Consider the following 13404-nt stretch of genomic DNA (forward strand, 5'->3'; position numbering starts at 1 on the left):
GATGGTGTCCCGAAGTGAAAGGCAGTGTGAGCACCTTGCTCTCGTGGGCGCCTCTGTCTTGTATAACACTGGTGTTCAAAAGAACAGCTTTATTTTCTCAAGATACAGCTCGCAAAAGCCCCACGTTACCACTGTGTTTTATGTGTTGTGGTTACGAGCGGAAGAACCTGTTAATGCTGATAATTCGTCCCATGGATGTGTCCTCTGAACACGCAGAGCAAGACCCAGCCCTGTCCTGTCCGAGGAGCAGGGCAGAGCGCGGTGCTGAGAAAACACGTCGATTAAATAGGATACAGAGGAGTGTATGCCTGTGAACTATGTGTACCGTGGAATTTGCCATCTTACAGGACGCTGTTCAGTGGCTTTAAGTACATTCACACACAGTGTTCGCAACCAGCGCCTCTTCCCGATTCCAGAAGTTTCCCAGCGCCCCACACAGAACCGGGTACCTGGTAGCTGTCACTCCCGTTCCCCCTCCCCAGCTGCTGCTGACCACTCACCGCAGACGTGACCTGCCCCTTCGGCCTCGGTGCTCCAGGCCCACCCACGTGGTGCTGCGGTCGGCACCTTCTGTGCTCTCGTGGCTGAAGAATGTTCCATGGCAGCAACAGACCACACTCGTTTGTCCCTTCTCTTATCCACGGACATGCCGGGTTGTTTCCAGACATTGCATCTTGAATGATAAGATCTTTAATTTGCTGTGTCCTCCAGCCTTGCCGGGATTATAAATGTGTGTGACTTAAAAAAAAAAAAAATACATCGGGATACATAAAAGCTCAGTTTCACTTTTGTGTCACTGCGGAGAGCGTCACTTTGGAGAGAGTGACAGTTGTCCCTTGTTGGCGTCGTGGGAACTGGGAGCTGCAAGTACCTGCATGTCTGTCCACCTGTCCATCTGTCCCTGTCAAAACGGCTGCCAAGGAATGTCACTGAGCGCCGTCCCGAGGGGCTGGGATGCTTCCTTTGGGCAAATTAAAATGTACCTGATGTTCTAGAAGGAGCTGCTCTTCGATGTTATTAGGTTGGTGCGAAAAGTACTTGCAGGTTGAAGGGATAATAAGTAAAAAACCGCAGTTACTTTTGCACCAACCTAGTATTTCTCTGTGTATGTAATTTTGGGAAAATTTTGCTCTAGTTTGAGTAAACCTCTCTGAGTTGCCGATTTTTCAGTGTGAGCATAACTGATTTATAACATGAGAAAGCAACACGTTCTGTATAATTTGTGTGTAGTGTTGGTCCTATTTGGTATATTTCCTGGCTTGATGGCATGTGGGGAAACAGAGTTATTTTTGACACTTTGCTTCATTTCCAGGCACTAATTGACATGTCCCTTTACTAAGGGTCGTATCAGGCCTGGGGAGCCCCCTGCCCAACAGCTGTGAAACTCCCCATTCTCACTTCGCTCCCCAGCCGGCTCCCAGGCCTCTCTGAGCAGCCTTTCTCCTCCTTTCTTGCAAAGTTCCTTTCGTTTGGCTTCATCAGCCGTGGTTGCCACCTTTCGTTTTCCTGTTCAAGTCTGCAGTCGGGAGGAAATGGAAACCTGAGCCAGTGTGCGAAGCCGCCAGTCAGCTGACCCCAGGGTCCCAGTGGCCTCAGCCAGCCGCTGTCCTACAGAGACCACTGATGGGAGCTCCAGACCCCAGCCGGGAAACGCACGCGTGCTGGTCACGCCGTCTCCTGCAGTGGTGGGCACGTGCACCCCTGCCGTGGAGCCTGGAGTCCTGCTTCTGCGTCCGTCTTCAGCCCCGCTCACACCTCCCTTGTCTGGGTAATTCAAGACACTTTGATCGTCCCTCATATGCTGGCGTATTTTTTACACTTTTAAAGGAACTTTTCACTTTCTAATGTGGGTAATGGGAAAGTCGAATGGTCCCTGGTGTCCTCGTCACTCAGCCTCCAGAAGCCTAACTGCGGCCGGTCTCATTCCCTTGCCGGAGCAGTTTGAGGGGTCGTACCTCGTCATTTACCCGCACGTGCTTCAGTGCGTGTCTCCAGAAGATGAGGGCTCTTCAAAAACGGAACCACAGCACCATGACCCTTGAGAAGTGGCTGTTCCTTAATGTCATCAAACGCTTACTTCGTGTTCCGGGTTCCAGGCTGTCTCGGCAATGCTTTCGCCATAATGTGTTGAAGTCAGTATTTGCACACATAATTAGCTGTCCGTTCCAACGAACCTAAATATGTTTGCTGATGTAATTTCCAGGGTCTTGACAGGTAACGCCCAGCCAGGTGAAAGCAGGTGCCAAGCAGAGGCCGCGTCTGCTGCTAACCCCCACCGCGCAGAGCACACACTGGTATTGGCGAGGCTTAGAACGTGTCTTTTCCGTGGCGTCATTCAGCTGGCGCTCCCCAGAACTCTGTGGCTTCCATAGCACCTGCTCTGGGGCTGAGTGTCAAGGCCGCCAGGCAGCTCTGCCTCTTGGCTGGTCCTCTCAGGGGCCTGGGCAGCTGGGCCCGGTCAGCGCTGAGCCACATGTCTCGTCCCCCAGAAGGCAGGGGTCCCTAGAAGAGAGAGCAGGAACACTCCAGCTCTTTTGAAAGCTCCACAGAGTTGTGGAAAGTTCCCTCCTGTTCCACTGGTCAGGGCAGGCCACACACCCGAGTCTGCGGGGGGCCTCAGAGTTGCCGGACAGAGGGCATCTCCTCATGTGACACAGCTCTGTGACTGTGAGCTTGTCTAGGAGGGAACTGCTCATAGGTGGAGTCTATTAAAACTGCCCTGATTGACATAGTGACATGTGCTGCAAGACTGACCCTCAGAAACCACATGCTCAGTATTGAAGCCATCATATGAGTCTGTTTATGTGAAGTGCCCAGAGTAGCCAAATCTATGCAGGCAGAGAGCAGGGGTCTGGCTGCCCGGCACTGGCGGAGGGAGTAGGGCATGACTGCTCGTGGGCACAGGGCTTCCTTTGGGGTGATGGAAATGTCTGGAATCAGAGTGGCGATGGCGGCACAGCAGTATGAATGTACTAAAAGCCACTGAATGGTTAAGATGATAAATTTTGTTATATGAATTTTAATATAAAAGAAAAAAACTGGCCCTGGATCATTTTATGCATATTCATGAGCCCAGATTTCCAAACTTGACATTGCTTGAAAGTACCAGGCTGGCTCGTGACCAGCCAAAGAAGACGTTTGGGCTCCCACCGTATGCTGAGTGGGTCCCCCAGGACACAGGACACACAGCCTGCCATGTGCGAATGTTCCCCAAGCTGCAGAGGGCTCTAGGGAAAGTGGCCCAGAGCAGGCCTTTCAGAGAGCCATGACTAGACGTCTCGCTAGTGGCTGGAGCCTGGCGTGGATGGGGTAGGGCCACAGTTACGTCACTTACAGATAGCACTCGGAACTCTGCGTCTGGCACAGTCGGAACCCGAGATATGAGGTGCAAGTATCATTAAGAACACAGAACACATTTCTATTTCTTTTAAATTGTGAGCATCTCTCTCTTGTGGAAGAATTGATAAAAGAGGGCCAACGGCCCTGGGGGTTTTCTCTGCTTGATTTCCAACAAATATCCTCCTAATTAATTATTCTGGCTTGGCAAAAATTGTACCTCTATGGAATGCCAGTATTCAGAAGTGACGTTTCAAATGTGCAGTTGTACATATTGGGGGACTGCCTGGTTCCTGTCATTTGGTGGATTTGGGGACTGTGTCCCTTCCCAGAGTGGATGGCAGTGGCATTGGCGCTGACTGGGTTAGAGGCACAGGCAGGGGTGGCAGCAGTCTCCTTGCTGAAGTGTGCGAAGCGTCTTCCTTCTGAAAACAGTCTTCAGATGCTTTTCTTGGTATAAGGACATTCTGGGTTTTGTTTGTTTGTTTGTGACAGTAGTGCCGTGATGTTTGCTATTCAATGTGGCCTGTTTTATTACCATTAAAAGCACATTTCTTTGCACAGAATATAGGGATTTTGATTTCAAACAAACCTGGGAGTAGTCTTATAACAAAATCTGAACGGAACTGCCTGCCACCTAAAGGTGCCACTGAGGAGAGGGGCCCTGCAGCCGTGACCTACACATACCCAGGGATATTTTGATGTGTAATGAAAACCATGTTATCACTAAAAAGATGGGAGCAGAGGCTGAAGTTTTCCCTTCGTAATACTTATTTTTAAGCTCCATTTTACTCTGTTTAAGAAAAAGAAGGACTCTTTTGTGTTGGTGTGGGAAGCAGTGGCCACAGAGGGATGTGTTGGTTGGGTGGGTATGTGAAGCTCTTGAGACAAATCGCTCCAGTCGATTCTGTGGCAGGAATGCAAACCCAGCAGCTGTGTGCTTCCCTTTGTGCAAGTACCCGGGGGAGTGTGGGCTCAGACGCGGTGCCCTGGCGAGGGGCGTGGGGGGTGGGGGTTGCAGGCCTAACCACCAGGGAAGCCCGCACATGTGGTGTAGCTAGTCGGCCATTGCCCGCTGGCTGTGGAAGAACAGGCAGCCAGGCCCCAGCCATCAGCCATCGGGCTCTGCCACACTGGGGGAGCAAAACAGAAAATCTCTACTGAGATGGCTTGTCACTGCCATTCCCAGCCGCCAGCCTGCTCTTGTCCTAAGTGCTGGGCGAGAGCAGTGGACAGACCCAACTGCGCTGCCCCTGGGAATGCACTTCGCAGAGAAGGCAGTGGCTCCTAACAGCCACAGCAGTGGTCCCTCTCACATGGTGACATTGAAGAAAGGCCCGAAAGAGATGAGGGAGGGAGCAAGCCACAGATCTCTGAGGAGCGTTTCTGGCAGAGGGACTGGCGAGTGGGAGCCCGGGAGCCCGCTGGGCAGCCTGAGTCGCTGGGCAGCCTGAGGCGGGAGAGGGGCGGGCAGGGCAGTGGCTGAGATTCCGACCGAGATCGCAAGCCGCTGGGGGTTCTGAGCTGAGTGACCGTTTGCCTTTGCGTCTCTGGCTGCTGTGTGGACACAAAGAGGGCCATTGAGGAGGACGATGGCCTGGACCTGTGTGTGGCCAGCGGACACAGCAGTTGATGAGTCTGGCTACGTGGTCACCTGTGAAAAGGTGGAGGCAACAGGACTCGGCCATGGCTGGTTGTGAGGATGGTGTAAGGTGGGACAGTTGGGAAGAGGCGACATGTTGGCCTGAGCAGTGACCTCATGAGTGAGATGAGGACACCTGGGGGGCGAATAACGGGGGGTCTGGTGACTGTCGGGTGGGGTCCGAGGAGTCAGGGCCGTCTGCCTGGTTTGGGGTGGGGCAGAGAGAAGGGGAGGACAGACTTGGAGCCAGCGAGTGTAGGCGACTCCTTCAAGAGAGGCCGCACAGGGGTGGGGAGGGAGGGGCTGGGGAGCGGAGCTGGTTGGGACGCGTTTGAGTCCAAGGTGTTTATAGGACATCCCGGAGGAGGTACTTGGAGGGCAGCAGGGGCGACGTGTGGAATAGAGAGGGACCCAGCGGTGGTCAGCGCATAGAGTGCTGGCACCACGCGGCCGGTGACATCCCTGGGCGAGCTGTGGGTGGGTGGACGGGGCAGGCCTGAAACGCCCAGGTCTGAGGACAGGAAGGCAGGAGGAGCCAGCCCAGTGGTGGAGGGACAGTCCCCTGTCAGGGCTGAGGTGCGGCCCTGCGATGTGGCAACGTGGGGACTTGGCAAGAGCAGTTTTGTTTGCATGGTGGGGCTCAGCCTGGCTGGAGGGTGACACAGGCCAGGGAGCATTAGAAGGAGGTGAGCAGTTGATGGACAGCTGAAGGGAAATGGGGTCCCCAGTTTGCTTTGTTCCTGGAGTCAGGTGGCGGTGCGCTGTTTGTCTGAGAGCACCGGCTCCATCCTCACTCTTGAGCGAGTTTCTCCAGGACGAGTTCGAGTTCGTAGGCTGAGAGTCTGCTCTTAGCGCCCCGGCGGTATTTTCTGGGCACGCAGGTCAGCCGTCTGTCTAACCATGGTGGTTTTACAGCCACTCTGTTCTCTTCTCGTGTCTTAAACGATGTTTTCTCTGTCTTTGTCTTGTTCTGTTTAAGATGGGCGTGATCTCAGCATGTGTGTGTGCTACTGGGAGTATCTGGAGGCAAGGGGAGAGTTGTGACACAGGAAGGCGGTGGGTGTTCCTGTGAGAAGCACAGGCACCCCACCCCCACCCCCACCCCCGGGGTCTCTCTTTCAATGGCTTTTATTCCCTTATGAAACCGAAAATGAGTCCCAAGCCCGAGAGGAGGACCAAAAGGAGGCTCCGAGGTGTGGGCAGAGGTGCAGCCGGGACCCGGGGAGGCTTCGGACGGCGCGGGGGGATCCAGGGAGCCTGGCGGCCACAAAGGTAAAGGGGGTGCAGTCGGCAGGAGCGTGTCTGTCACACGTGCAGCTCCGTTCAGACCCGCGTTGCCTCGCCCTGGGCCCCAGCGGAACCTGCGTTCTCGGTGCTGACCGACCGGTGGTGCTGTTTCCTCCTGTCCCTTCCCATGAGCCCTGCAGCCCGTGCGTCAGGACACCTGCTTCTTCTGGGGGCTGGGTTGCTTTGCAGCGGGCGGTCCCCTCCCAGTGCCAGGCCGTCTGTGCCATGGACAGCCCGAAACTAAACGCGTGCGTACCATCGGCTGTCATCCCCCGCCCCCCATCTTCCTGAGTGGGAAGATGACTGACAGGGACATCCCCAGGAACCTTCCTCAGCTCCACGCGTGTTTCCTGTAAGGTGCACGCACATAACCTGAGGAGCAGCTGGTGTCTCACCTGTGCTGAATCGGGGCCCTTGTGGGGGAGCATCACTCCGAGCAGGCAGGTCTGGTCACCACGGCCCTGGTGTGTGTGCCCCTTATCTGTCGCTTTGGGGAAACCCCTTCCAAACTGAGTGACAACTGTGTCATTACACTCATGGGTTCTGTGGGTTGAGAGCTTGGACAGGGCACAGAGGGAACGTGTGTTTGCTCCGTGATGACATGTCTCAGGGTGGAACCATCTGCAGACGTCACTCACATGTCTGGCACCTGGGCTCGGGTCACTCAAAGGCTGGCCTCAGCTGGGACCGTCGGCCAGGGCGCCCACGGGCGGCCTGTCGTGTGGCCAGGCCCGGGCTCCCCAGGAAGCACGTCAGGAGGAAGCGTCTGGAAAGCAGAGAGCTCGGCCGCCTCTAACCCAGCCTCTCGGGTCCCCAGCTTCCTGGTGGGTCAGCGCAGTCATAGCCTGCACAGACTCCAAGGAGGGGACATGGACCCCACCTCTCAATGTCGAAGGGTTTGGGCTGTTTTGAAACTGCCATTATATTGTCCTGCCAAAAAACTTAAGTAGGACCAACTTCAAGTTTAAGAAGTCTCATAATCGGCTGTGTTGATCAAGATGGCCATCAAATGGCCACATTTCTTTAGTGCCAGCGTGTGGGACAGCCTGGTCCCATGTCAGCTACGTGTCACTGCACGTTCTCCTCACTCAGGCAGCCTGGTTTCCGGGGACGAGTCCAGGTTTTGGAATCAGAGATGATGAGTCCACGCCTTGCCTCCATGACCTCTGTGTGACCTCAGGCAGGTCCTGTCACCTGTGTCAGTCTCTTCCCTGGCTAGCAGAGCTGTAAATATTACAGACACTGTGAGGTGGCCGCTCCAGATGGGTGTAACTGGAAGGTGGCCCAGGCATAGCCTTATCAAGCCCCACATGTCGTTGATGGGACACACCACACCTTCCCGTAGAGTCCTGGCGTGAATGGCCACCAGTCTGCTTCCCCTTTTCTCAGAAGGAGTGAACGCTTCTTGGGTCTTTGAGCCCCCGTGATGCTGACTTATCAGTTTGCTGCAGGGGTCTGAACAGAGGTCACATGTGCTCACGAGGCCAGTTGGCAGAGCCTATCTCCGAGCGCCAGACTAGTCAATTGAAATATCTTTTGAGCAGATTTTACACTTGCTCTCTTGTACCCAACAGTTTCTGTTGTTGGTAAGTGGTACCTTTGTACAATTAACTCCTCATTAGTACTTGCTCACATATAGGAAGGCAGTGGCTGTTTAGCATCTTGCTTTCGGCAAGCTTGTTGAATTCTCTTTAGTTCTGACGGTGTGTCTGTGGAGAACGCCTTAATTCTGTGAGGGTGATCAGGTCATCTGCCCATGGCGGTTTTGGGCCACAGGTTGTGTGTTAACAGGTGAGCAGGAGACATTGGTTGGTTACGCTGCCCAGCTGGTAAAAATAGGTATTTGTTCTTTTTCTGGCCAGGCAGCAGCCTAAGCCTTTACTCGGTAGCCCTGTGGGACGGAACTAGAAGTGCGGTCTTTCATTCTCCATGTCATTTTTCTTCTTAGCTCCTCTTCTCTTAAAATTCATCAGACCTCACACGCTAATCCTGGTAGACGGGTGTGGGCGAGCGATACCTGAATGCTCATCCCTTCTGAGTCCATTGCTGAAGTGAAGGCTGGATGCCAGGAGTTCGCTCCCCTGGGCAGGGCCCCGGCCCAGGAAGCCAAGCCTTTGAAGCCAGGAAAAGCAGTGAGAGAAGGTGGGGCAGCCAGACCTGCTGTGCTGCCGCTCACGATGACAGACTCGCCTCACAGAGCAGCTGCTGCATACCTGTACACGGGCCAGTGTGACACGTGGAAGCGGGCATGGCGGCCTCGCCCTTAGTGGGTGAGATGTGCTTTCAATATTACGTTTTCTTTTCCGTTACAAAAATGAAACGCTGGTCTGTGGGTGGCTACCTGTACTTGGCGGGCACCGCTCTAGCTGAATTGTGGGCCTGCTGTGCAGACACCACCCCACACTGGTGCAAATGTCGTGCCCACCTCCCCCGCCCCCAGAGGTGTGCAGCAGACTGGAAACAGTGCGTACACCAGAGCCCTTGCAAGTGTGTGCCAGGGAAGGCGCATGTAAATTAGGTGGTTTTCTTGCCACCTCTGAAAGTGACTCAGCCATGTGGCCTGCAGGAAGGTGCAAGGGGGTCCCCCTCTGAGTGCCCTGAGCAGGAGACCAGGGTCCCTCCAAGCTGGGGCCTGGGGCGTGTTTATAAAGGAGCAGAAGCAGATGTCAGTTGTTTTTTTTCTTTGATACAATTCCTCTCTGGGCTCCCGTTATTTAGCTGGAAAACCCAAGTTGTGGCTTTGATCTGGTGTCTCAAATTACATTTGCTGGGACTAGTGCAGGTGAGAGGACCTGCCTGATGGACTTGGGGGTAAGGACTCCTGGTTGGCATCCTTCCCTGGCCGGGTGGGTGCCTGTGGGCAGGTCCCCAGGTGCTGGCGGGCAGCACGGGAACCTCTGGGACGGGGCCTTGTGGCTGCAGAGTGAGGCAGGGACCAAAATGCCACCCGTGCTGGTGCCCGCACCACAGGCCGGTGATGGCCCATCTTGCAGGTGGTGGAGGGTCTCCCCTAGGCTGGGTGCCTGCTACCTGCCCCCCGCCTTTTTAGCTGTGGGTCCGTGGACGAGGGGCTCAACCTGCAAATCTCCTGTGTTTACTGGTAAAACGGACATGGGAATCATAACAGGCCCGCCTCAAATCTCAGATTGGGCAGGTTTTAAAAAGTCTCTCTGGACGTCTGTTAAATGGGGTGATGACTCCGCTTCCCGTCTAGTTATTGTTTTCTTCAACTTTGGGTCAAACAGAGAAACAGAATATATGAAACGCCCATTTTTCCTCCTCCCAGAATTTACTCACGGCTGCCTTTGTAGGATTTTTTATTTATTTATTTAAATAGAGGCGCAAAGAGGACCAGAAAGACCTTGGGAATAATCGGTTAGTATCTTTCTTTCTAACCCTTCCGTAGGTGTCCCCTTTCTCACACAAAGTGCGTGTGTAAATGCAGGGCAGTGGGCTTGCATCAGACACCGTTCTGAAACTTTCTTCCACTTATCAAGTGGGTGTCTTTCAATGTTGCAGAAATAGAGGTCGGTGTCGCTAGGTGTCTAAGGGTTTATTTATCCCGCTCTCTGCTGATGGGCGTTTAAGGCGTTGTCAGTCTTTTGTCGTCACAAACCAGGATGGATTCTCTGTGTGTAGGTGTCTGGGTATTTTAGGTTAAACGCCTAGATGTTGAGTTACTAGATCAAAGGGCACGTGATTTTTCACGATTTCCAAAACATACCTTCAAAACCACCTGGCTTGGTTAGAAGGGTTCATTTTTTCCATGTTCTTATGAAGGCCAGATCGGCACAAACTTATTTACATTTTAGTTTGTATTTCTTGAACTAAAGGCTGCCATGTTTTGTTGGCTCCTGGTGTTTCCTGTACACGCCATCCATCCACGACATCGCCCATTTTCCTGTTGGAGTTTTTGATTCTGATGAATGCACATAAGCTCTACGCCGGTAGTTTTCTATCTTCAGCTTTGTGGATTTATCATGTCACAAAATGTTCTGAGTTTATCGAGCAGTTAGAGAAGCTTTGAGAATCTGTTGTGGTCGGTCCAGCTTGTCTCTTCTGACCTGCGCTTTTTCATTCTAAGGAAGAGAGTGCGGTCCCGCCCCCAAAATTATAAAAGGTTATTAAATTTAAAAATACTCTTTGGATGTTTTTGTTTCATTCTAAAACGGTATCTATCTACAGTTGGAACCCACTTGGAATTTGTTTTGTAATAAAGATGTGAGGGAGCTCACCCTAGTGTTTTCCCCTCAAATATTCAAAAACTCTTCATAACTTTGTTCTGGCGCCTGTCCCATCGATGGAAATGCCACCATAGCCCATCCTGAACTGTCCTAGTGGCCTGCTCACGACCTCTCGCGGGTTTTCCGCCTGCCCCCTCACAGCAGAGCTGGGCACACAGTCAGACCTCAGTGGCAGCTTTGGTCGTGCTCCAAAAGGCTAGCTGGGTAAACTCGGTGAGGCGACGTAGTTCTACACTGTTGGGTCACGCAGGTTTAAACCTATCTGCAATCCCAAAGGACCCGAGGCAGTTTTGCCTGTGAGTTCCCTTCTGGACCCTGGGTTTCCCGTGTGTGTCCTGTGTGCCGTGCCTGGCTGACCGCCAAATGAGACGGTGCCCAGGAAGGCTTCTTGCTCCGTGCCTGGGGCACAGGTGGTGGTCACTACTTCTTAAACTATTGTGGGAACTTAGTAGCACATGTGTCACAGGGAAACGACATGTTTTCTGTCGGTGCTGAGACACGTTCCAGGTGACTGGGATGCGTTAGTTACCGTAAGAGAACCCTGAATTGATTTTCCGAACTTCCCGAGCTGCTTCAGAGAACGGGGAGCAGGAGGATGGTAGACTGGGTTCCTGTGTGTTTGGGGCGATAGAAAGAAGGATTTGGGCTCTTTGGAGAAAAAGACTTTCCTGAGTGTGAGAGATGCCACACTCTTCTGTCGGGCAGGTGGGACGAGTCCCTGAGCCGTGGTGTGTTGGCCGAGGGCTCCCTGGAAGCTGCTCTGGCGTCAGGCGGTTGGCGGTTGAACGTTTGCTCTGCGATGGGCTGGCCGTGTGCCTGGGGCTGACGCACCCTCCACACAGCCCTGTAGCCACATCTGTGCACTGAAGACAGCTCCTGGCTGGGGGGCTGGGTGTGAGCGTCGCCGATAAGGTGCCTGGAGTCCTTCCTATGCCGGCACCGAAGTAGCTGCTGGGTAAACGCCGAGGAAGTGGTACAGACTGCCCGCGGGAGACGGTCGTGGTCTTCACGGGGATGTCTCGTGTTTGTGCCCTGAAACTCTTGGCGTTGAGTTATAAGTCAGTAAGGCGTTTCTACTGAGAGTTAGTGTGACACTGACATATTCTTTTGTTCGCATCGTTGCTTCAGCAGTTGCACAAAACCACACATGCTCCCTGCCCTGGCAGCGCTTACGTTCTAGTGGGAGAGGCAGTTGCTGATCAGAGAAGCACAAAATAAACACAAAGCCAGAACCGGTGCCTCTGCAGAGACGCGCCCGAGACGTGCTCATTTTTACGGAGTTCTGGTCACATGCTGACATCGCTGGAAAGACCCCTGGTCTACCCCAGTAGGGCCAGCAGCAGTGATGGTGGCCACAGCAGCCACCCTGGGGGACATTTCTGTGGTTTGGTGACATTTGCATCTTACACGTATTTCCTTCATCTCTCCTTGTGTTTATTGTACTATTTCTAATATTGTCGAGTAAAGACAGATGGTAGGTCAGAGGGGACAGACATTTTTAACGGACAAGGGACGTTTTATTAAAACAACGTTTACAGGGGGGAAAAAATCTTTTCTTTTTACAGATCACAGGGGTGGCTTTTGGAAACCATTTCTCAGAAAGGTAATGTTTCAAATAATGGTTGGAATTTCAGGTGGAACCACAGAAGGGCCATTAAAAAACCCATCGTAGAAAATGAAGAGTCATATTGTTGGTCGGAGGCATGAGGGTCATCGATGTTTGTTTTGTAGTTAATCCTCAGCCGTCCGTGTGTCACCGACGCATCCACCCGCTGCAGGGCTCAGTACAGTGAGGCCGGCTTATTTTTAGAATGTTACTCATTCAACCACAGAAGTTGGGCGAGGCGTTTGAGCAGCGATCCTCACGCCCGACTCGGCGGGACCTGCACCCTCAGGGCCACGCTGTCGCCCAAGCTGATGGCTTCCCTGCTCAGATGCCTCCCAGGACCCTCGCTCTGGGTTTGCCAGGAACCAGGCTGAGACACATGGGAATTTCCCAGAGAATTTTTACCAAGAGGAAGAAAAGAAACAAGAGACTTACAGGAACTGGGGCCCATGTGAAGATGACACATTTCCAGAGAAGGACTCTGTGACCCCACAGTTGGCTGCCTCCTCACAGCGCCTGTGCCCTCACCCCTGCCTGAGGGCCTGCCCAGGGTTGGGTCCAGCCGCCCCCTGTCTCTCATTTTCTCCTCTCCCCACCGGGGGAGGCGCTGACCAAACCAGCCCAAAGGCATGAGGCATCCAAGTGACCGCCCCTCCTAAGGGTGGGCAATGGCCTCCTGTGTATTATCACTTCGGAACCCCTAGTGGCACCACCTCGCTCCCCTGGTTCCAAAGTACGCTGACCACGGCATGTCCTGTGCGGCCGTCGTTCGCCTGCTGGTCTGTGCCCCGGGGACTCCTGAGGGGCCTGGGTCCCTTTTCCTCCCTGCCCTGCCACATGTCCCTCTCTGTGCCCTTGCGAACCTGGGAGCTCACGAGCTGACCCTGAGTTGCGTCTGTGTAAGTTGGGAGTGAGAGCTGCGACGACGCGGACCGGCTTCCATCCAGGCACCACGTGGCCGTGCGGCCTGAGCCGGACGGGCCGTGCTTCCCGACTACAGGCCATTTCTCTGGGGGCTTCGTGATGTTCGCTTTGGTTTTCTTTGCTCACAGTTGGCTGGTGTGCGGCCCGGGTCTGACGCTGTGGTTCTGCAGACAGTGCGTAGTTGTTTCCTTTTTATCTCCAGCTGACAGAGCAGATGTTCCTGTCTGCAGTCTTCCTTCTTCCTCCCGAGAAGGCCTCCATTCATATCACCAAAAAGGCTGCTAGGGTGTGTTGAATGTGGTTCAGCCAACTCGGTGGCCTTACGCAGCACCTGCCTGTGGAGGCAACAGGTGGGTCCGACGAGG

General features: G+C 53.7%; 1 protein-coding gene across 3 annotated transcripts in view; it reads left to right on the forward strand.

Moving 5' to 3' along the window:
- Window positions 1-13404, forward strand: part of AGO2 (argonaute RISC catalytic component 2) — an 87352-nt gene that overhangs the window by 19173 nt on the left and 54775 nt on the right. Inside the window, exon 1 of one of the 3 annotated variants that reach the window (XM_074316917.1) lies at window positions 8499-8535. The exons of the other annotated variants lie outside the window; for them this stretch is intronic. Within the exon in view, the coding sequence (XP_074173018.1) occupies window positions 8514-8535 (22 nt within the window). The 5' untranslated portion in view covers window positions 8499-8513. Of the gene's footprint in view, window positions 1-8498; window positions 8536-13404 lie in introns of those variants that run through there. 3 annotated transcript variants of the gene reach the window in all.

The sequence above is a fragment of the Rhinolophus sinicus genome, linkage group LG12 (genome assembly GCF_036562045.2).
Source record: "Rhinolophus sinicus isolate RSC01 linkage group LG12, ASM3656204v1, whole genome shotgun sequence".
Classification (NCBI taxonomy): Eukaryota; Metazoa; Chordata; class Mammalia; order Chiroptera; family Rhinolophidae; genus Rhinolophus; species Rhinolophus sinicus.